This window comes from Artemia franciscana, chromosome 4, assembly GCF_032884065.1.
Source record: "Artemia franciscana chromosome 4, ASM3288406v1, whole genome shotgun sequence".
Taxonomy (NCBI): domain Eukaryota; kingdom Metazoa; phylum Arthropoda; class Branchiopoda; order Anostraca; family Artemiidae; genus Artemia; species Artemia franciscana.
In genome coordinates, this window is record NC_088866.1 from 8988560 (window position 1) to 9013827 (window position 25268).

Here is a 25268-nt window from a genome sequence, read left to right on the forward strand (position 1 = left end):
TGATTTGATGAATGGTCCAGAACATACATTTACTATACTACTGTCAGACAAAACTTCAGAGGAGGGGCAAATTCCATAGCCCCCCTCTCCCCTGGAAAGGCCTTGTCTACGGGCCTGAGAAAACTTGTCTGGTCTTAGAAAAATCTGAATAGAAATTACACCACCAGATTCAGCATATTAGGTTCTTTACGCTGATTCCCCAAAAAAATTCATTAAGTCTGGTGTCAACCATCAAAAGCTACGAGAGAAAAATTCTTGTTTTTGATAAAGGGGGAAATACTGCCCAGAAAGTTCACAGATACGTGTTTATTTAAATTTTTATTTGTCACAGAGATGATCTTATCGAACCAATAGTCCTAGAACAGTGGAAGAGGGCTCACTCAAGCGGAAACTAAATTCTAGAGTATTGATGCCTCCATGGTTTCGAAAACATCCATAGAGATTGTACAAATGGAGTACTAGACCCTCAAGACATTATTACGCACACCTGGGTCTTACGTAATACTAAAGCACACACGTGACGGTATAGCACACCTGTACACCAGGTCAAAGGTAACATTTTCTAAGAGATGCAGGTGCATGTTACCTAATAGAGAGTATTTTTTCTTTGGTTGTTACGGAATAGGGAGGGTTTACTTTTGGTCGTTACATAATAGGAATTGTTGTGAGTCCGTTAGTCAAGCGGGAAAGCCCCAGTTGTAACTGAGGGGAGTACACACTTGGTTGTTAGGTAATGGCGGTTCACACGTGGGATGTGACGCAATTTCGCGTGACTTGATAGATTTATTGGGGGTGACGTAATCTTACGTGACTTGGTAGATTAATTTGGAGTGACGTAATGGCAGCGCAAGTGTGGAGCGTTACGTAATGACGGTGCACAGACGGCTGTTGCATAATACTTTAAGCGATTTTTCTACCCGATTTCATTTTTCTGCAGGACTTCATGTTCTTTCAAGGTGTTTTTTTCTTTCAAGAAGTTTTTTTCAGGGAACCTTTCTAATCTAAAGATTTTTTATCCGTAATAGGATTTGAAAGGGATTTCCCCTCAATGGAACGGAGCGCTAGACACATGGACCATGAAGGTCTTTTTAACGTTATTATATGAAGAATATATTCTACGTGATAAACTATTCCACGCAAGGTGGAATTCCCTACTCTGGTTTCTAGAACAATTGAATGTTCCGCATGTTTCCAACCCTTTCCACATGAGAGACCACAAGCATCCCAACACTATTGAATTTAGCTCTATTAGATGCACCTGCCTGTTACTGCGTTATTAATTTTTTAAAGTGACTAAGACAGGTTAAGTTAGCTATTCAATCAGTGGGATGTTAAATAGTATTGGCTTTAGATATTTATTACGTAAATGATTACGTATTGAAGATTCATCCTGGAACAAGAAATCGGCTTTTGTACATACAAATTTTGTTAATAAAAAAAAGTGACAAAATCATAAAATCAAAGAAAAAGTACTTGAAAATTAACAAACGCAAAGACAAACGTGAAGAAGCTTATAAGGGATAAAATGTAAGCAAAAAGAACCATGAATTAACGAAAGGCAGGGGGCAACCAGTACCAGGGGGAGGGTGGAGGATTGTTAATAGAGGTTACTTTAAGCCATGTTAAGATATATTTCTGAGAGGTCTTAACAAAAATCCTCATTTCTTTGACTGGGTGTTAGATTTCAGTCCCCCTACCACCAAGAAATTATTTTAACACCTTCCACCTTAACTTTAAGCTGTAGAACATGCTCGTACAAGTAACTCACGTTACCGTGTCACACTATGGATGGCAGAGGGCACCCTTCATCATTCCAAAGGCACTTTTCAGATATTTTCCTGATAAAAATATGATTTAAATCCAATGGCTCATGTTTTGCAAGCCAACCTTAAAGTGATACACCATCTCAATTCACACCACCATGGCACACTATGACTCTGGCACCCCCTCGTCTTTCTGAAGACAATTTCCAGGTTTTGTTTTGTTAAAGATCATGTACTAAATCCATTGGTTTATGATTTCACGACCCAACTCTCCGGGATACAGAACGTCAATTCACACCACCTTGTCATACTATTACTGTCCCTCTGGCACCCTCTCATCATTTCTAAGACATTGCCCTGATATTTTCTTGTTATCAATCATGCCTTAAACCCACCGATTCATGTTTTCGCAAGCCACCCCCAAAGTGATACACCATGTTAATTCGGACCGCCGTGCCACAGTATGAATGGCCTTGTGGCACCCTCTGGCACCATTCATCATTCCTAAGACATTTTCCAGTTAAAAGTAATGCATTAAATACATTAATTCGTATTTTTGCAATCCAACCCTTCGTGATACACCATTTCATTTCGCGCCTAGTTGCCACACTATGACTGGCTCTCTGGTACCCCTCATAATTCCTAAGACATTTTAGACACTTGTTTTGTAATAAAGTGTAACCCAATTCTGCTTGCCCCGCGTCTGACCCCCGGTTACAACGGTTCCACCTCCGATTCTGCTGGCTTCCAACCCAGTTCAACCGATTCAAGTTCCCACTATGCCAGCTCCAATCCCAACCACAAATCTGGTTCCGGTTGAATTTTTACTGACAGAAGTGGGGTTTCCCCACTTCTTGGGGTTTCCCCACTTCTTTCCCCGATTCCACAATTCTGATTCCGCCTATTCCGCTCAAGGTTGCACCAACTCCAAGATTGGCTGCCTCCGTGGTTATCTGTGGCTAGTCATCGATAATAGATAGTTTATTACACGTTTTCGATCATCATCACTTTTACATTGGAAGAATAAGCAATTACATTTTATTTTAAAAGGTGAAGATAAAATATTCCAAGAAAATGTTCGCACATGATAAAGCTATTTGAATATTGACAACGAGAAATATTTGAATATTCTATTATATATATTATTGGAAATGAATATGTGCGTTGTCATGGCAGTGAGGCGTTAAATTCCTTTGGAATACCGACAAATTCAACATTGCTAATGGTGTATATGCAAAAGTGACATTTCCAGAGATGAAGGTGCTCAAAGAGAATGCAGGTCTAAAACTTTCAGTTGATGACGAGAACCAACTTCTTGCTAATAGTTCTGGTAACACGTTATCTGTTGATAGTTCCTATTGGTATATTTCTGGTATTAGGATTCAAGAGACCAAAAGAAGACAGGCATACCGCTGTAACAGTATCATAAGGCATGTCTTATCCAGGTGCCAAAATTGCAACCTATGTAAAATTAATGTCGTAATAGACAGTGAAATCGCAAGTAAAACCAAAATACCACTTGCAGACATTATCAGCAAAGAGTTAGATAAATTGACGAAAAACAAACCCCATGCCAATGCTACTAGAACCATAATGGAAAAGGTGAAGATGAAGTATTTCAAGAAAGTGTGTGTTCATGATAATGTCATCGTAGCATTGAATGCTCGCAAAGCAAAATATTTGAACTAAGAAAAAATCATTAATGGGGATCTTATTGGAAATGCATGATTGCGTAGTCATGACAGTGAGGAGTTAAATTCCTATGAAATACCCAGTAATTTCTACCATCAAAATGGTGGATATGCAAGAGTAACATTTCCAAAGAGAGAGTACAAATCTAAAACTTTTTGCTGATGACGAAGGCAAACTTCTTGCTACTGTTGCTGGCAACACAATACCCGTTGATAGATCGTATCACCATCTTACTGGCATTACCATTCAAAAGAAGACAAGCCTACTACAGCACCAACGTCATAATGCATATCTCATCCAGGTGCCAAAACTGCAAGCTATGTAAAAATAATGTCGTAATAGACGATGAAACCGCAAATAAAATAAGAAGAGCATTTACAGGCAATATCACCAAGGATTATAAAGATGAATTAATGAAAAACAAAGCATGTGCAAACGTTACTAGTACCATCATGGGTTTATCAGAGATACAGTTCATAAACCCATTAATATCAGTGATGAAAGGTATGGCGAGGATGTTAAAAGTTGTGTATGACCCCAAAACTTAATTTGTGAAATCTCAAGAGAAAACATAATGAAGTATTTTATAAGATGGATTCAAAGCAATCATTTTTTATGATGATATTCCACATACCATTATTTACATAAAAATATTTTATTGCATTAGTTTGTTATGTTCCCGATATTTTTAGGATGCGCAAACAACCCCAACGTTTAATAATATCGTTGCGCTGCCGTTACGTCGTTCCAAATAAACCTACCAAGTCACGTAAGATTGCGTCACATCCCACGTGTACACCGTCACTACATAACACCAGTCTCCCTCAGTTACAACAGGGGATTCCCCGCTTGACTAACGGACTCGTAACAAGTCTTATTATGTAGCGACCAAAAGTAAACACTCCCCATTACGTAACAACCAAAGAAAAAAACACTATTAGATAGCATGCACCTGCATCTCTTAGAAAACATTCCCTGTGACGTAACGTACAGGTGTGATATACCTTTACAGGTGCATTATAACATTACGTAAGACCCAGGTGTGTGTAATATAATCTTGAGGGGCTAGTAGCTTCATTTCTACATCCCCTATGGGTATTCCCGAAACCATGGAGGTATCACTACTTTCTAGTGCCCTTTTTAAGAGGAATCTACTCCATCTTGATCTAATGCTATCTTAAACAATGCTCAATATCTTTCTCGGGAATTAGTTTTTTTTTTTTTTTAAGTGAGTTATACTTCTATTCCATGTTTATACTTCTAAACAGGACTAAAAATATGTACGAAGTATTTTTCGAAAAATAAACTGTCACGCGCACTCTAATTTCTAAAAAGGTCTATTTCAAGATGACAGAAATAAATGAAAATATGAATGGCATATAGTTTGAAACAGCTTAGTTATCTAAATTAGATGTACGAACCATATTTTATTTATGTCATCTGATTTCTTCAAAAAATTGCGTTTTAGGTTTTTCAGAAACGGCCTCTATTGAATCCACAAGCTTTATTTTTGGCCAGAATGCGGGGTTATAAAACCAATAATGCTCAGGGAGAGTTTAATAGTTTTTTTTATGTATTTTTAAACAAGATATTGACTTTTTGCACTACATAAGAAAGTGTTACGTGTCTCCTTTGTTTTTTCAATGGCTACGTCGTATTTTGTCGATACCCTTTATCTATCGCAACTTTGACAAGCAGGTTGGTTCAATTTGACATGCGGAAGTCTAATGGGGTTTGTTTTATTACGGCTTGACTCGACTGCTCATTGAAGGCAATAAAAAAATATAAAGATGTTAATCTTTATAGAGATCTAATATACATAATAGAAGGGAGCCAACGTTTAACTCCCTTTCCCACTGCTGATTGGTCTCCAATCATTTTCGACTCATAAACAAGGATTAAAACTCTCAATTTCTTATGTAAAAAGCACCCTCCGAAGTTTCTAGGACCATGAGGTTGAGGAAGAGGCAGTCCTCCTATATGGAATGCTCATTTTTGGGTTAAATGTTACTCTTTATTTTTAAAATAACAGCGTAAATACAAATATTCCCAGAAATCAAAAGGGATTGAATATCAGTTTCACATTCTTAATGTGTTTTTTTAAAGTTTCTTTTGTACCCCATCCCCGCATGGAAAAACAATCCACCCCAAAATTTCTGGTAACAACCCTGGGGATTATACATCAATATCTACCTCCATAATCTCCTCGTCTCCCCTTACTACTAATTCTTTATCAAGCGGTTCGTACTGTCAGTGAGGAGCGACTCAACTACAATAGTAACCAAAACTCTAAAAAACGGAATTTTGATATCTATAGACACATCAAAAGAATTGTCTCATCATACTGATTCCAAATATATAAAATTTTCCAAGAATTTATCATTAACCATAATTCATAAAATTTATTTTTACTATTACCCGTCAAAGTTAGAGCCTGAGAAAATCTACACGATTTTCGAAAAAGAGGGTAAAAATCTCCTAAAAGTAAAGGAGTTAAATGAAAATACCACCATCAAATTTAGTGCTCCAGAGAACCCTATTGCAGAAGTTTCAAGCGCCTATATAGCAAAAGGTAGAATTTTGCTTCTATTTTTTGCCTAAAGAAAGATAACAAATGCGTGTTTATTTTTCCAAAATCGATCGTATCCAAATAATGGTCATAGAAGATCGGTAGAGAGTGAATATGAACGGAAATCAAAACTTTTAGTGCCCTTTTTAAGTGACCTGAAAGATAGGAGGGCAACTGACCCACCTCGGGGGGTATTTACTAGAAAAATGGCCATGAGAGGCCTGTAAGTTATGAAATTTGCCCATTGTTTACGTATAACATTTGTTATAGGGAAGTATACATTCTTTTTTTGGGGGGGGGGATTTTGTGCCTGGGGTGGGTTTCCACGGGGAGGTAAATTACTGGGGGCTAGCTCTCAAGGGTAAATTTTACGGTGGAGAGATTTGACATAATTTCTATGCGTAATTCTTTGTATTTGTCTTACTTTCTCTTTGCCAACTCAAGTTTGCATGTGGGTATGTTTTCAGGTGAATTGTCCGGGGGCTATTTTCAGCATATTTTGGTTTTCAGGAAAAAATTTCCACGGAAGGGGGAATTTCTGGAGCGATCATAAATTAAAGTCTTTTTCCAACGAACTTTTCACGCTAAATCGTCCGCAATAAATTTAAAGAGGAGTAAGGGGGTTTATTTTACGTGGTAGTAAATTTTCACGGAGTTTCTGGCGAAGGGAGGGAATTTATCATGGAGGGTGAGCGAGATTTACCGGCATTTTTTGAGAAACGAATTAAATTTCAAAACGATTCAGAAGTTAAATTTAAAAATGAGTCTGTTCAACTGAAAGTAAGGATCAACACTAAAACTCGAAACGAACAGATATTGTTCAGTATGCGAAGGGGTTGCCCCTCTCCTAGTACCTTGCTCTTTACCCTAAAGTTTAACTGTTTCTTCCAATTTCTCAAGAACAGCTTCTGAAAAACCAAGAGCCTTTCCATTAGAGTAGAAAGCCCTTTTAAAAATGCTAAGAACTTTAGTGTAAAGAGCAAGGTATTGAGCAGAAAGACACACCCTTCATAAAGGGAATAATTTCTTCTCATTTTTGAGTTTTAATATTGCTCCTTACTTTCAGCTGAAAAAACTTGTTTTTTGAATTGAATTTATCTGAAGGCTCAATGAGAGCTGGGATGTTTTGGCATTAGAATACACTCTTTGAAGTTAATAATTGAATGTCAATAATAAATTTACCAAGTAAACAATAGTAAATCCTTTTTTTTCACAGTGCTTGCATATACAAAGGTACGGGTCCCGGCATTTACCCCTTCCCAGAAAACGCTCCTTGTTGTTGACTGGTCTCCAGTCACTTTCGACTTCAAAAGACTAGAGCTTTCAATTTCTGATGTGATGAGCCCCCTCTGAGGTTTTTGCGACAATAATTTAGAGGCGGGGACGAGGAAGGGACAGTCTTCCTCCTATACGGAGTAAATTCTGCTCGTTTTGGGGTTTAATTCTTTACTTTCGTAATTACAGGGTAGACCAGAAATATTCAAAAAAAAAAATTAAAAGATCAATTTAAAGTTTTGATGCGTGTTTTCAAGTCTCTTTTTTTATCCTCCCCCTAAAATAGAAGTCCTATTTGTGGCCCTGGGAATTATACATTATTTTTTACCCCTGACCTCCTCTTGTCAAAACGATTTTTCAGATGACATTTAGAATCTGCGCGGGAAAAGTTGAGAGATTCCTCTTAAGTGACCAAAATGATTAGCTTTCATTTTGGAACTTTAGAAACCATTCAAAAGGCTGTAACAGACATACTGAAGACCATAACGGTTGGAGACATCCAGCGCTGCTACGAAGACTGGGGAAAACACCTCCATCAGTGCGTAGGTGCCTACACTGTGAAATAATAATAATAATAATACAAAAATACCAAATACACCCTAGTGGGCAGCCGATGCGACAAATTGACCAAATTGAAAGTTATCAAAGCATGGACTAATAATTGACTGATGAAAACCCTAAGACTCAAAACTAAGCTTCGTTAGCCAAACAAAACAAGGAATAAGTCAAAGAGGAGTCCTTTAATATTCAACCATCTTTTCTTTCAAGCAAGTATTATATAATTGTTCTATATTGATAACTTTCAAAAATTTCAAAGTTGTCGAGTGAGCTTGACTACTCCACATACAAGTTCTAAATTAAGAAGAAGTATTTTTCAAGCTAATATATTGCATACTGGTCGTATCACTTACACAAAACAAGCAGAGATAAAAGAAAAAAAGAAACAAAAGAAAAAAGAGCATTTAATACAAGAGAGGGGCCATAGAATCAAAATAAAATCTGTTGAAGTAGAACTTATTCAAAATTGGAATACCAAAAATTGATTTTTGTGGTTTCATCAGATCACTAGGACATTTTCATTCCCACAAACTTCAAGAGTACAGAAGGCCAGAAGGCCAGAAATTGAAGCACCGATGGGTCATAGCGCCTCTAATGCAAAATTAAATAGTATCAACAGAACCGGGGTAAAAGCTTAGTTGCTTAACTTTCAAACAACTTTTTTGGGTTACATGTCAATATCATGCACAAGTGTCGGCATTGCCACTATCTCAGGGACATTTTCCCAAAGTATGTAGAACTATGCTACTATGGCTGAAATAGTGATATTTTAGTTTTAGTCGAAATTATCCAGACTAATTGTCTTTACACATTTTCAATTTTTGAGACATTCAAAAAGTAAGTATAAAGTCAGGTGACTGAGCTTCTACCTTAACCGTAGTTCTTTGGGATGTTTATGATGCAAAAATAGCTTACGACATAAGCTAGTTACTGACTATAACAATGATATATCACTAGTTTGATAATAGTCATATCAATACTTCCAAGACACCTCCTTAAGGTTACGGGGTCATATTTGGTTAGATCAGGTGAGGATATTACTATTTAAATAGGACCGAAAAATAACTGTGCACTAAACAAGTTAAAAACCAGTGTTGAAAAAAAAAGAATAGCCCCAACACCGAAATCACTAAAATTACATACAACAATAATAAAATACAACTATACCAAAACTGATAAATTTTTATCAAACGGCTCGCGAGAGAGAAAACGGAACGAGAGCTCATTTTGACGGTGTTGCCAACTCGCACAAATCTCATTTAAGGAAGACTCATTGACAACTTTGGTACGCAACTTTTCAAGATATGTGAATACATATCAACAATCCTACAACCAAGACAAGTAATTGCACGGAAACATGACTCATAGAATTTGAAAATGGCACATAGATGAATCACTTTTCTCCAAAGGTTAAGAGTGTGGGAACGTATTTGAGTATCACATCTGACAAAAACGGCAGAATTATACACAATGCATTGAAATGAAGGAAAACAAGTCATATAGTCTTTCTTTTTTTTTAAGAAAAAGAAGCTGCTAAAGATGACTAGTGATTGGTCAAAACCAAAATCTGGAATGCAAAAAAAAGAAGCTATATATATATATATATATATATATATATATATATATATATATATATATATATATATATATATATATTATGGTATAGATTTTAAGCTTTTAATTATGAAGGCCGATTATCAAATCATAGGCTTGGCAGACATGAACAATGGAATAAAATTCCTGTTTTCTCTTGAATATTTTTTGTTTGAAATAATTTTTAATCTTTTCATACAAAAAAGAGAAAATACCAAGCCCTGTGACGTATCACCATTATTTCTGGCACAGCGAATCTCACAAAAAAAAAATAAAAAGCAAAACAATCCAAAAAGAGATTATGAGAAATAAAATTAGATACAAAGATAAACGGACGAATTAGACTCAAGCGTCATCAATGACCGTTTTCTGGTATTTAAACATAGAGGCTGAAGGTGATTTGCCCCAAACAACAGGACACGGGCCTCCTTGCTAACTTTACTAAGCGGGACAAAACCCCCTGTGTACACTTGAAAAAAGCAGGACATACTCTCCCCCCTTATGTAAACGTGTAAACACGGAGAAATAAGCAATCGACAACAGTATTTGTAAATTTTTGACCAGAATTATCTTCTTTGTATGTTGATCCATTTTTGAACTGCTTTAAAATCATTTAATAGTCCATAATTTTAGAGAAGGTGTAGCAGCAAGTTCAAGAAAGGTCTAAATCATAATGACTTCAAACCAAATTACCTAGAAAATAGTATTTTGTGAATCTTATATTTTTTTATTAGTGCTAATTAGAGCTAAGTTAGAAATAGTTATATTGCTAGATACATCAACTATTATTAACTAAATCAATCAGCGAATTTCATTAGAAAAAATAAATGATTTAAACATAGCTGTTGTCCATAAGAAAAAAGAAGTTTTTGGAAGATGCTACCGAAAGTAGTAGCCATTATAATGTATATTAGAAAAGCAATTTATATTTCTTTTTGTTTTTCAAAATATTCAATTTTGGAAGACAAGAAATCTATCCACAAACACTATAAAAAAGAATTGAAAAGCGTTTATTACATTTAAAGGCATATTAGGGGGGGGGGGGGTCTCAAATATGGTCCTTGAAATGAAAGATTTAACTTTTTATTCATATAGGCACAATTGAATAATAATAAGAGAAAAAATCAGGTACGTAGGGGTAAGAAAAGCCCAAAACACACCTCTATATTCTCATTAAAGAGTTTTGTGAGCTTGTTTAAATTCACGCAGTAAAGACTAGTTATTCTTCAGAAAACATTGCTGGATGCCAGTGGCCTATTGTTACTAAGTTACTAGTGGCCTATTGTTACTAATTGATCAATTCTTGTTTGGTCAACATAGTAATGGAACACAAACAAATGAATTTCTCATGGAATTTGTTCACCATGGCTTTCCAAAGAGTGCAAGGCAAAATAAAGACATATAAATCTGAAATGCAACTCAGTCTTACATTGACTACTAAAAGCAAATGTTTTATACCAATCTCTTCTTATTCAGAAACTGTTATTAAAAAAAGAGATAGCTTGTTTTGAAAAGTATTTGCAAATGCTGTGCCATTATACCAACGCTTTACCTTCTTGCTAAGTTATTTTGGAAGCGCATCCGATTTGATTTCTAAATACATCCTGACGCAAGTTATTTTAGATTAGAAAAGAACACAACATTAAATTTTTAGTGGAGTAATAATCATAGTCCTATATATATATATATATATATATATATATATATATATATATATATATATATATATATATATATATATAAATACAGTGACTGAACATAGGAGACTTATGTGTTTAAATTAAATGAGAAACCAAGCTATAATACTAAAAAAAATTGAGATTTTAGAATTTGGAATAACATTTGATCAAACAACTACCCCTTTTTATAGGCGTTTCTTTTACTTTGGGTTTGTTCTCAGGTTGTGCTTGGAATAAAGTACTTGGAACAAATTGCTTAAGAATTTTTTGATTTCTTAAAAAAAAAAACGTTCCTCCTATTTCTCATTATTATTTTAATGCATCAAAATGATTAATAACTTGTTATTCAGGTTAGGATCTGAAAAAATAAAAATTTTGATCAGTATATAATAACGCAGAATTCTTCTAAGCAGTTTGTCGTGCTAGAATATTCAAGATTCCATTCTCGAGAATAATGAATAAGATCCTAAAAGTCAAGAATATAGTCCTGAGCCTACCGACGGCGTGCCTACCGAGTAGATGAAACAAGCAAGAAATGAAACTGCTGATAAGGACAGTTATTTCAAGGTACTATTTCAAAACTAAGGAAACGAATCAACAGTGGAGTATAGGAACTCGCATAACTAATAGGCAATTTATAATGCTTTAAAACTTCCTACTTAAAAAAAAAGTTTTGCAAAAAGATTGAGCTCTTATTTAGTTTATTAGCAGCAGAGCGTGTCGGACAACGACAGGCAAGTAAAAGAAAAATATATAGCACAACCGTTATTGGCTTATGAGACTCGGAAGCCAACTCACTGCATCTGTGTGATGACAAATAATTGTTTCAGGTACCCTTTTTATAGCGGAACGAATATTTTCAAAACTGAATATTAATGATTGGCTGGGAGCTCCGGAGACATACCCATAGTGTAGGCACGGTCTAAATCATTCCCCCTCCCCAAATGAACCTAACTGATATTAAAAAAGTATTGTTTACGTTTTCCCAATTGAAATCTAGCTTAATTTCTATGATAGCTTTTCTTAGTATCAGAAATGAAATTCTGGGAAAGATTAATTGAGCAAAAGTAAAAAAAAATTAAATAAAATAAGCTGTAATAATAATAAAACAATAATTGCAAAATAAAATGATACAATAAAAATAGATAAAATTAGAATATTTTCCAGAAACATTATTGATTATCAGCAATCAAATTCTTTGTATTTGAATTTCAATTTGTGTGCATTGTCCCTTACCATCTATGCGTTCTTAATAACGAATGTATAAACAATAAGATAATAAACAAAACTTCAATAAAATCTTTGCTACAATCTTATTTTCTTGTAGGAAAATAAATCATATACAAATTGACAGTATTAGAGCCAGAATCTAAATAAACGAACCCCCCCCCCAAAAAAAAACAACAACAAAACACTGAAACTATTTGTGCTTAAATAACTGAAAACTGAGTTAACCAGATTAAAATTCGCCAAATACTTTCGCTAAGTTACTTAAAAGTTTGATTTGACCATACACAAGCAACCCTGATAATAAAAAAAGAAGAAAAAAAAAGCGAGGTGCAGACGAAAAAACACAAGTCTTTTTTTATGTGTGAGATATCATTTAGTCAATATTCAAGGGACCAGTTGTGTAGCTAGGGGGCAAAGGGAAAGGGCTGTCCCAGGGCACAATAAACCAACATTGTACCCGGGCGCCGAAAACTCCAGGAATTTTTATTGACGCATACAGGAATATTTAATTATTACTGAACTATTTTGTCGATCATGTGTCCGGCCGACTTCGGAAACTTACTTTTTTGGATGGTGGTTTATGAATTCCTTAAAGCAAATCAACTTCGAGGAGAATTAGCCAATTAGGTGATTCTTCCAATTACCAACCGTTCTGAGGGAAAATTGGAATGGTCAATTGGATTGGAAATATTAACGAAAATAATTCCGATTTGATTTTGTGAAAACTCCGCTAGGTGAACTTTAAATTGCGATTCCCGCAAACTATTAATTGACTTTCTGATTAATACCGAGAAATCTTTCAAAATGCTACATTTAGAAAACAAAACAATAAAAACATGATAACAAACTCGTTCAAAATGAGGCTATCAAATTCATCATATCTTTTGGGAGGAGCCAACCAAAACAATTTACAGGGTAGGATGGAGCAGGAGTGTGCAGTAAGTCTCTACCTCAAGCAGCTTAACACAACTAAAAGTTTCAAGCAGTAATATGAAATGAAAAAAAAAAAATACATGTGAAGATCTTAAAAGAAGTTCCACGTTAAATTGCAATAGCATCGCTAGCATGAATATTTACAGATCTTTCTAGCTACTTCCAAGTTAATTTATGTTTTTCTTGCAATTCTTAAATTTTAACGGACATAATAGTGACATTTCCGTAATATATATAAAGAAAGAAGTTCATTCTAGTCTGGAAAAAAAATAAGATAAGATTACGAAAAGTGAAATTCGTGATTAAAATATCGCAGTTAACAATTCAGGTTTTAAGTATGTGTACAAGTTTTCAGTAAAATGGTGCTACCTTTTACAAAGTATAAAATTATAAAGAGAGATTAATGTTTGCTAGGTTTACTTCACAATCTAGCAAAGTTCAACTTAAATACCAAAGAGTATGGCTAAATTATAAGAGTGGACACTGATGCTTGTATCAATAAACATAAACTATCAATGCCATCTAGAGTTTGTCAGACACTCAGCTTTGTTTTGTGCACTGTAATGATAGTAATAAGTGTCTTATCTTAGTTCCTGACAAAAAAAAAATGATTACACAGCTTTAAAAAAGTATAAGTGTCACCAAATACTAGATGCCGTTGATTTTTTTCTTGGCAACACTAGCGCCAGTTACCACCCTTATAAAATGTCCCTACTCTTTGCTAAATACCTTCTTAAACCTTACAGAAAAGGCCTAAGTTCAAGCAAACTTCCACTCAGACTGATAAATATTCAATAAAGTGGTATTCTTATGACATGATTTCGAATAGCACAAAAAGCAGCGCCATATTCACAATTTATACAACTCAGATGGCGACTCAATGGCGAGTTAAAGAATCCAGATAAGTGGGGGCAGCATTTGTAATATTTTAGTCTTTTACTATTTTTACTTCAGCACTTTAATGAATACCAAAAACAAACAAAAAGGAAGCAAATTATTTTAAAGCACTTTTTGCGACACAGACCAACTTATGTCCATAAGAATTGTTTAGTTTTGATCCAAATTTTTGAGACTGGTAAAATCAGCCCGTTTAAAAATGTTTGCTAAACAGGCCAGAATTCCTAGCCCTCTAGAGGTAAACCAAACTACATTCCATTAGTATTCGTAAACATGACTTTTGAGATTTGTGCGAGTTGCTATAAGAGGCATGACCAGCAGATTTGCAATGATTCTTTCTTCTGATTATCCTTCTAACATACCGGGTGATAAATGGTTTACTAACACATAGGTTTTTCCTAATCACTCGAGTCTAACATTTCAATATTACCACTAAAATATACAAGATGCATATATTGTCTGAGCATTATCATAGAATGTTGATAGTACTACAAGTTGTCTTTTTAGTTTTTATATATTATAATAGCTTGCTTAGCATTTTTTATATGTAATAATATATTAAGATATTTTATAATTTTACATATCCTCTTATACAATACATTTTTAAGCTAATTCAAGCGATCAACCAAAATTATCACTGAACTATGCAACACGGGTATATCATCAGTGACAGTATTTATAGTTTCCATATATATATATTGTATAACTTCAGTAGTATATTTTTATATTGAATAACATATTGGGATATTTTACAATTTTACATATCCTCTATTACAATACATCTTTAAACTAATTTAAGCGATCACCCCAAGTTATTTATCAAGCAGAAATTCCGTTTTCTTTGTCGAGAAAATCAGATACTTCATCTTTTTTTTCTTCCAAACTGGGAAGAGGTAAGCTAGGTTATATTATACATTGATCTCAAACTTACTGATTTAATAAGATAAAAGATTATTAATATTATACATTAATCTTAAACTTACTTCTTAGTGTGTATGTCGAGTGTGTCAATAAATATGTCTATATGTCTATACCTGGCTTAAAATTTATTCGAGCATCAAAATTACAAAAGAAATATTTTTCTTTATTAAAATTAACCAAAGATTTTTAAAAGAGTTCGCTTATCAGTTTCGACTTGCATTAGTGCAAGTCGTTTCGCTTTTACAAATAGTATTTACGATGAGTATAAACAGTCTGGTTTTCATTCTTTTTATGGCATAATTAACGTTTACGCGACCAACTGGGCCAAGTATATTGAGAACTTTGCTAATATTCAAATCATTGGTACTGGATTAGTAAGAACACACCCTTATTTCAATTAGAACAAGGTTAGACTCGATAATGTGATGTTACAAAAAACCCTTAAGTAAAAACACCGCGAGCCGAGTAGACACACAAACACAAATGAGTTAAAAAGCGAGAAAAAAAATGCGGAATTTGTACAACACAAAAGGACAACTTCAACATAATTTGGCTATAAATGACTAAGGATATACTATTTACCCCTCACCATAAAAACAATTGACTATTCAAAGAAAAATCTTTCTACCCTAGAACAAACAAACGGAAAAACAAAACTGGGACAAAAAACCGGAAATGAAATCTACACTAAGACTTCATTCAAATGAGATTTTATCCAGATTGATTTTTTTTTAACTGAGTCTTTCAATTACAAAGGCAAAAACAACCCGATCTAAAAAACAAGGATTTTGAAATAAGCCCCAGAGAAACTTATATTCTCAATTTCTGGATCAAAAAACAGAAACTTATTTGCGGTACAAGACACCAAGTTATGTGCTAAACGTTCAAATAAAACCCACACGTACAGTGTTGCCAGAAAATATCTTGGTAAAAAAATCATTTATGTTGATTTTGACTTTCTGGCAACAAGGTAACAAAATTAAGCGTCATTTTCATTAAGAACAAGAAAACAATAAAATTTGGTATATCACATGTAGGACATGAGTTCAGGGGTAAACAACCTTTTTTTTCAAAAAAAGGTTTTTTTTTCGAAAATGACGCTTAAATGACACTACATATTACGTAAAACTGTTTATTTAAAACAAACTTCACAAGAAAACAGAGCTAATAACACTGATATGGTGACTAAAATGCTATATCACTCTAATGGAAAAGGGTCCACTAATGCACTAACGATTCCTAGGGCTCGTTTATAGTTCTTATAAAAAGAGTCAACGTTGCCAAACTTTAAAGAGGGTAGAAGCGAAATCATAGCATACAAGGAAAAGAAATTCGGTGTCTATTTAGAAGAACTTCTACAAGTTTTTCGGTGATAGGCAATCCATTCTGTCTTGTTGACACAATTTTTTGTTGTACATGATATAAGCTTTTTACTATTGAGTATAAAGGATGATTAGGCCAATTTGCATAAGATTCTTTTGAAAGAAATCTCGAATTTACGACCTAAATAAAAAGGGAAAAATTTACGCATCCTTTCTTGGTCATTTTTCCCCTTTTCTTCGTTAAATATTTAAAATAGTCCAAGTACAGTTTCATAGCCCCAGGAATTGCAGCCAACAACAACTACATATTAAAGTCGAAGAAACAAACAGAACATTAGTTAAAACCCATGTCTTAATAGTGATAAAAGAAAACAGATACAATTGTCTCTGACCATTTATAGATGAGTGAAGTAGCTCACCAGGTCAAGAATTTGAAAGCGCAAATTTTTAAAATCAGCACGAATTTGGTGCACAGAAAAACAAAAATCACGACACGAGCAAATTTATAAAGTGGCACTTTAGTATTTAAATGATATCAAGTCGGGAGAGGGAGAAAACACTTAATATGTCCACCAATTTTTTTTTTATTTCTCATAGTAATTTTTTATTGGTGGTTGAACGCTTCAACAAGGCTATGGGGATTCGGCACTGACTAAGACAAACTGATAAAGGCACAACCCTAAACAGAAACAGTGCAAACACATACAAAATTGCCAACATGTATATTTCATTGCTATTACGTTTAGAGGTTAGAAATGGTATTTTCAAAAATATTAAAAAAAAGTTTGTTCAGCTATTTGACAAGGGTAGTGTATCACATATACAGACAGTTAAATATTAGCTTCTTGCCCCCAGGTTCAATTAGCGTATTGTAATTTCATATGTTCAATAGGCAATTGCAATCATTAAGTCGACTGTAATAGTGCTTATTCAAATTTAATAATTTAATTAATTGCTTCTTGTGTAATCCGTTTTTTTTTCTATATCTTGTATTTTTCCTATATTTTCTAAATTCTGTATGCATTAATCAATCAGAAGGAATTAAAAATCTTCCTCCTAGAACTTTTACAAAAGGTGCTACAGAGTAACAAAATTTTTACTCTTAATATTTTTTTTTTTACTTCAACTATAATTTTTTGGTGCAACAGGAATACTATAGGAGAAAGGGGGGGGGGGGAGTTCATAAGAAAATTGACCGTGTCTTCCTATTTGCAAATTACACACATAAATCATCTTTGCTGTCCAAAAGGCATCGATTAGACAGGGTAGTCTCGATTTTTGGCAGTGAAATGTCAGTCTTGTCACTCCAGAGGAGCATACGTTTGGCAAGCAGACCTTATCAGAATTTTTTCTAAGAAGAACCCCCCTTTTTTCTGTGAAAGGAAAATTAGAAATGTCAACAAATTACAGCATTCATGGTTTGCCAAAACATTAAGGGGCATTTTGCTTCACTAGATGCACAGAGATTACACAAATAGCAAGCATAGATTTGAGGTCTCAAGACATGACTTCTGCATGGTCATAAAGGGAGCTTAGAAGTGTTACATTAGCCTAATTCTTTAAATAGTATATTGAGCTAGTGTTGCCAAATAGGAGTGCATCTGCGACATTCGGGCACCTCTTGGTGCCATTTGGACATTTGCAAATTCTGCTTAAAAAATGGTAATTTTTGAATGGGATTTTTTAAAATAAAAAATAAAAATATGGGATTTTTTTTGAATGGGATTTTTTAAAACAATAAAAAATGGGATTTTTTGGTTTGAAGGCTGCGCTATCTTACACAAGCTATTTGGTAATACTATGTTCAGTTCAGAATAATGAATTTTTTTCTATATCGTATTTTTTCTCAGAAAATATTATTAACTGTTTGATTGCTTTCATTTGTTTTCTATTTTATTTACCGGAAAAGGCTTTTTAAATCTCATAAAAAAAAAAATCAGACATCTGATCATTTTGTTGCCCTTAGGACATATGATCTACATCTCGAAGTACCCATTTTGTAAATTCTCTGTGGCTGCTCCATATCGCATGTGCAGAATGTTACGTGGGAGGACTTCCTGGGGACCTTTTATGGGGATTGCACCGGAGGGGGAGGGGATTTTCCAGTGGAAAACGCCTAGCACCATTTGAATTAGAACAAGAAGCCGAGAAAAAAGTAAATTATCAATAAAGCGTAAAGTAGTCTTATGTTGGATTTGTGAGGTTTCTAGCATAATACAAATTCAGTGTTGAGTTGTTTGATATATATTGTGCATCGCAAGATTCGTAAAAAAAAAACTTTGAAAAAAAAAGGTGAGGCACAACCCTTTGCCGCAATAGCAACGATTTCAAAGAAAATAATACACTGTAAAGAGTTTCTTTTAAAGCTAACTTTCCTAGTGAAGCAGTTAATAAAGTTCATTAATAAAGTTTAAAATTCGAATTTTGTTAATACTCAAACATCAGATTTTTATGTAAATATTCAAGTTCAAGCGATTAAAAAACTGTGATTTTCTTCCGCTACGAATGGAAAATAGAAAAAAAAAGAAGAAAATATTTAAACTTGAATTTCTCATCAAGATAAATACATAGAGTGAATTGGCCGGAGCAATAAAGAGCATGTGTTACAAAAAAAGCGCAAATCATGGTAGGAAGACTAAATTTATCTATTTAGTTAATTATTATTTAATAAATTTATTTAGTAATATTTCTTAATTTACGAAGCTAACGTAAGTAAAGACCTTGAAAAATATCCAAAAAATTGGCAATAATAACAATACAACAAGAGTGACTAAACTATAATTTTGATAAGGGAGTATAATAACGTGGCAACACTGTCATACCCTGTGTTGTCAAATACATTAGGGAAAGCGAAGTTATAGTGACTATATACAAACATATAAGCTCCAACCAGCAACTTTTATCAGGCAGCAAAAAACGGATTTCTGACTTTTTTTTTTATTAATTATTCTTTTTTTTTGCCAGAAAACCTTCCGCTGTCGGGAAAGCTCAACTTAAAATTAAAGCTATTCTTTTTGTTTTTAGAAAAAAGGGAGACAAACTAATCAAGACCAACGTCACAATTCTGGCAGGAACTAAAGATCACGTAACCATCGTGTAGGAAGGGAAAGAATAACACTATTTGAATTTAGAAAGAAGCCTTTTTGCGGTATCCAATTAATCAAAAGGAGAAAATTTGTCTTTAAATACTTATTTCTTGCTAAAACAACGACAATAAGGGCCTCTAGACTGGAATCCTTCTTAAATAGGTCAAAATCAAGTCAATACCATGAAATAGGATAAAACCGATAATTACTCGATAACTAAATCATAATAATTTTAAATAGGATAATTACTCAATATTTTTTTTACCAGTTCTAGATAAACATTAGCATGGGTACACACACGGAAAGGCTGAGTTACTAACAAACCTGAGGATTATTTACGATATTCTCCAAAGATGCCCCCCCCCCATCGAAAGCAAAGATTGAGTACGCATCTGTCACTGCTGTTTATCTATAGGCAATTCGATCTTAAATACATCATTATACTAAAGTCACAATTTAAATTGATTTTTTAATACTTTCTAAATTCATTTAGTTGATTCTTTATCGTCTTCGAGTCGACCTTTCCAAACCCGTAATATTCGCACCCAGAACATCCTATTCTCAACAGCAGCATCGAAGCCCTTCTGTTTCCCTACCTCTCTCCGATCCTAGCTTCAAAAAAAGCGGCACAAGGTCAATAATGATAATAAAAAGAAAACATCAAATAAAGCTTTGACACATTACGAATGAATTTCAGGTGGAAATATAAAATAAGGTTAAGCTATTGAAGACTAAAATTTACTGCCAGGGTTCCAGGACATGTTAAATCAGCAAGAGGGGAATCACCTGGTAACACTGGCCCACAACCTACACTTAAAACTTGACAATTTAGGTACACAGAAATCACCATTCTACGTCACAGCGCCATTTTGGACATGGCGTATAAAAGAAAAAATATCATAAAACAGCCAATAGAGGTTTCATGTCTCCCCCTATAAACGAGATAAATTACTCTCTGAATCTGAGGCTCTTAAATTTGAGCATCGCTTTCCTTCAAAGGAAAATTATACAAACACGACATTCGCTTATGTCCAACTTCACGTTCAGCTACAGATGAAATATTTAACATTACTGTAGCTTAAACCAACAATTCTTGCCCTGGCACTATATAAAACTAAAAATAAAATTTGACTATCAGTTGTCTTAAGCAGATTACATATTAGACAATTGTTCCCGAATTGGAGTACAAGCTACCAAATAAGGCAAGACTGAAATCCTAACCACAAAGAGAAAGACTAAACGCACCCAGGAGACTAAAATTTAAGATACTTGCACAGTGTTGACATATCTAAGACTTCTGGCCAATACGCAAGACACCAAAAGTCGAACTGAAAAAAAGAGCATAATCAGAGTCCAAATCCGGGCAGGGGGTGTCGATAATCCGTGCGCTGACACCGTGATGATCACTCCATTGAGATCACAGAGTCAAAGAAACAAAAAGACAGAAAGGCATTACGTTTGTTGCTGATTTTCTTAAGCGATTCACTTTCACTGAGGAAAAAACATTATCGTCTTGTGTGCGATGATCCAAAATAGGACGGGCATAACTTGAATTCGTCGACACATTTTATACATAGCACCTCAAATGTCAACCATTAAAAAGGACAGAACTTTTTGCGGAACAAAAAAAAAAAAAAAACAAAAAAAAAAAAAAAAAAAACAGCACTTTGACAAAGACTAAATGGTAGTCGTACTTCGCCAATAACTGGCAGCAGAGATAATCTTACATCGACTCACCGCCAAGAAGATCGCCAGGCAGGAACGCATTTAGTGAGGCATTCATTCCCGAATTACCTAGAAAAAGATTAAGATTTGGAAACTGTCTATTTGAATCTGTTGATAATACCCATTTAGCCAAAACACTAAAAAAAAATGAAGACCAAGGGCAAAGAATGTGGCTAACTTATAAGAGTGAAAACTGTGGTTAATGTCGACAAAAAAAACAAACAAAAAACTATCAACGCCATCTAGCGTTTGGCAACACTTGGCAGTGTAGTAAGAAGAATTGTATACAGTCGGTGAAATTAGGACAATAATAAGCATTTGATCTTAGTTCCTGACAGAATAATGATTACACAGTTTAATGTCAAGCGTCACCAGACACAAGATGGCGTTAATATTTTTTTGTCGACACTAGCGCCAGTTCCCACTCTTGCAAGTAACCCATAGTCTTTGATCAAGGGTTTAATATTATTATGAAACACATCTAACAGGGTTATTTCCGAACTATTGCCACTTATAGTTTGAAAAAGAAAGAGCTTTCTTCTTTTCGTGTTCAACATTTCCGTTATATGATTTTTCGCTATTTCTTTCTTCTTGGTACGGTAAACGAGGATATTAAACAAACTTGGAACAAAAAGTCTTAAGAAAAGTTGCTATAGTAACAAAAGGCTGTCAAATATTAACTTGAGCCATCTGCTACCTTTCTATGATTTTGAATCTGCTTTTTTCATTATTTTTTTTCTTTCTTCTTTTTTGTACCCCACTGTTTACATAATGGTATAAGTGGGTTAGAAATAAATCATTATTGTTGCAAAAATTGGGTCTTTAACTCTGATCGTGATGTCGTGTAAGATATAACATATGAGTTTGTTAGAGAGAAAAACTTACTGTCCATGAAAATTTACAATTACAATTTAACGCGCCAATCTCAGAGATGTAACCATATTTTTTCTAATAATGTTCTAGTGTTTTTTTCTAAGTTGTTAAGAAATTTTGTGTGGAATCAATAACGTGTCTTACACTCTTACTTTAGCAAGAAAAAAGCAACAACTTGGAAAAATCAGATAAATTCAATCAAACATAAAAATTGTCATTAAAATTGGCAATCAGCAATTAAATTTGGAATATAAAATTCAGCAATTATCCTAATATAAGTAAGGTAAAGAGCGAAAAATAGGTTTCTCTGTTCTCTTTTGTACTCCATTGTTTACATGTTTGTATTAGTGAGTTGGGAATAAATTATTATTGTCATTATTAAAGCATGAAATTATTACAATTAAATTATTTGTGATATTACTACACAGAAAAACTTACTGTTCAAGAGGGTTTACTGCTACAATTTAAGATGCTCGACTTGTAGATGTAATCATATTTTTTCCCAATAAACAGATTTGTTAAAAATTTAGGAGGAACTAATGGCATTTCCAACACTCTGAACCTAACTATAAAGATTCCATTAAGCGTAAGAACTGATATTAATGAGAATCTAATAAGCAATTAAAAATGCATTTTAAACTGTTTGAAATTTGAAATTAAAAAATTCAGTAAGTTTTTTCTTAAATTGAGGAGGCTGGTTCCTCTCCCCTTGGATTGACCAAGGTGGATCAACATTTTATTTAGCAGAAGAATCCCATGGCATAAAGGATTCTCAACGTAGTACACTTTGGCTTGGTTCGCATTAAATTTGCGTCAATTTTTTATTATTATTATTCAGAAGCAGAGTTCGGAGTCGATTTGGAGTCAATACTGATTCGGAGTTGGTCGATTTCTTGGTTGGAGTCGATCAATCACAGTCTGTATACCGTTGTTGATACCTTTCCATAAATCGCATGAAAACCCCAAAATTTGTTGACAAAGCATATTATATTCTATAAATCACGCCCAGCCAGAACTCCAGTACCAAGGAAACGTGAAGTTCTGGAGTAACAGTCACCCATGTTGCGAAACCTTACAGAACTAAGTTATACGCACTTTTTCATTGTTCTGGTTTGGCGGAGAATTACACAACTCCATAAGTTTATGTACATGAGGCAACACTACTATAGGTCATATTGGTCAGTATTTAATATGATGCTAGTAAGCGGAACATGAAAATTCTCCGCGTGTGGAATTGGTTATTTCGTAGAATGTATTTCCAAAATCAAAATATAGAAAAGATTTTCATCGTCCAGCTGTCTAGGACGCAGTTTCAATGGATGGACACGACTCTTTTGAATCCTAATGTGGACATAAAATCTTTCAAATATAAAAAATGTACCAAATAAGTTTTTCTTCTGATCACTTATGTGATAGCACTGGATGATTTCCGGGGTTATGAACCCAAAACTTATATAGCATTTAAGACAGGAGACCACATACACAGAATAATTTATCGTTATTTAAAGAGACAAGAGTCCCCTTTTAATTTCATTTGAAAAAAGTTAGTCTTTTCAAGGCATTTTGCAACACAAATTTGGTGTATATGTTCTATGTTCGGTTTTAACGTATGATTCGAAACGATTGCAGATTACCAAAATATATGAGAAATTGCCAAGTCACTTCATGGGTAATTTATTTTTGGAGCCTACAAAGCGACTTTAAAGCGACTGGGAACAAAATCGTACGTTTCATAGGGAACAACAAATCATAAAGACTGATTGAGCTAATAATCAAAAGGAAGGCCTTACACATTGCAAGAGAGTCCTTAATTTCTTACAACTAAATACTTTTCTGGCGAAATCTCTATCTGCGATCAGATACAATATAAAATAGATTGGCCAAAAATGAACTTTTTATGAAAACAAAGATGAAATCAAATTACTTGGATTTATTTAGCACCAAAAAATCTCGTCAAAATTCTTATTTTATACTAGCTAATTACTGAGTAAGGGCAAACAAATAAGAGGCCTTAGAGCCTATAAAATAAAAGGGTTATAATATCCCTATTTGAAGAGGCCCAATAAACTAGAATTTTACTATATCACTAGTATTCAAGCTTTAAAGAATTCAGTTGCAATTTCAGTTACCCAAACTTCAGTATTTCCGATTTTAGCTCTTTCCATTCTTGTATGAAGAGGGGTTTAAGTTCCAATAATCTAGATTTCCTTTACATTACTAATATTCCAGTTCCAAAGAATCCAGGTGTAATTCTAGTTACAAGAACTTCGATTTGTAGGTCCAATTTTAGCCCTCTTCATCCCTGTATGAAGTAGGGCTGAAGTCCCAATGATCTAGAATTCCATTATATTATTAATATTTCAGCTTTAAAGAATCCAGTTGTAGTTCTAGTTACGAGCTTCGGTATGTAAGTCCGATTTTAGCCCTCTTCATCTCTGTATGAAGAGGGCGTAAGCTCCGATAATCTAGAGTTCCCCTATATTACAAATATTCCAGCTTCAGAAAATTCAGACGTAGTTCTAGTTACAAGAACTTCGCAATGCGCGTCCATTTTTAACCCTCTTCATCCCCGTATAATGATTAAATACAAAAAAAAAGTTCAACTGAAAGTAAGGAGCAACATTAAAACTTAAAACGAACCGAAATTATTACGTATATGAGGAGGTTCATCCCTTCGTCATTTCCCCACTCTTTACGCTAAAGTTTGAATTTTATTACAATTCTTTAAGAATGACCCCTGAATCACAAATGCCGTTTATTTAGAATAAATAGCTCTTTTGAAAGTACTAAAAAAAACTTTAGCGTAAAGAGCGAGCGGTTTTTAAATATTGCTGGCAATGGAAATATGCTGGAAATATTGCTGGGAATATTGCTTCGTGGAAAATTCCCTCTCTCCATGGAAAATTCCGTTTCACAATGAAAAGATCCTCCGCGAAAAGATCCTCCCACGTAACCCCCGATCCCTCCCTTGCAAATATCTGTGTACTTCCCAATAACCAATACTATATGTTAACAATGGCCAACGTTCAAAACTTGCAGCCTTTCCCCCGGGACTGTGAGGGATTAAGTCATCTTCAAAGACAGTTATTAGTTATTAGGTTTTTCGACTATGCTGAACAAAATGGCTATCTCAAAATTTTGAGGTAACTTTG

General features: G+C 34.1%; 1 protein-coding gene across 4 annotated transcripts in view; it reads right to left on the reverse strand.

Moving 5' to 3' along the window:
- Positions 1-19391: 19391 nt before the first annotated feature.
- LOC136025955 (protein Gawky-like) overlaps positions 19392-25268 on the reverse strand; it is an 84984-nt gene continuing 79107 nt past the window's right edge. For 2 of the 4 annotated variants that reach the window (XM_065702063.1, XM_065702060.1), the window contains exon 21: positions 19392-21312. In XM_065702063.1, the coding sequence (XP_065558135.1) occupies positions 21242-21312 (71 nt within the window). In that variant the 3' untranslated portion in view covers positions 19392-21241. The remainder of the gene's footprint in view (positions 21313-25268) is intronic. The other 2 variants (XM_065702064.1, XM_065702061.1) reach the window with 1 other exon arrangement.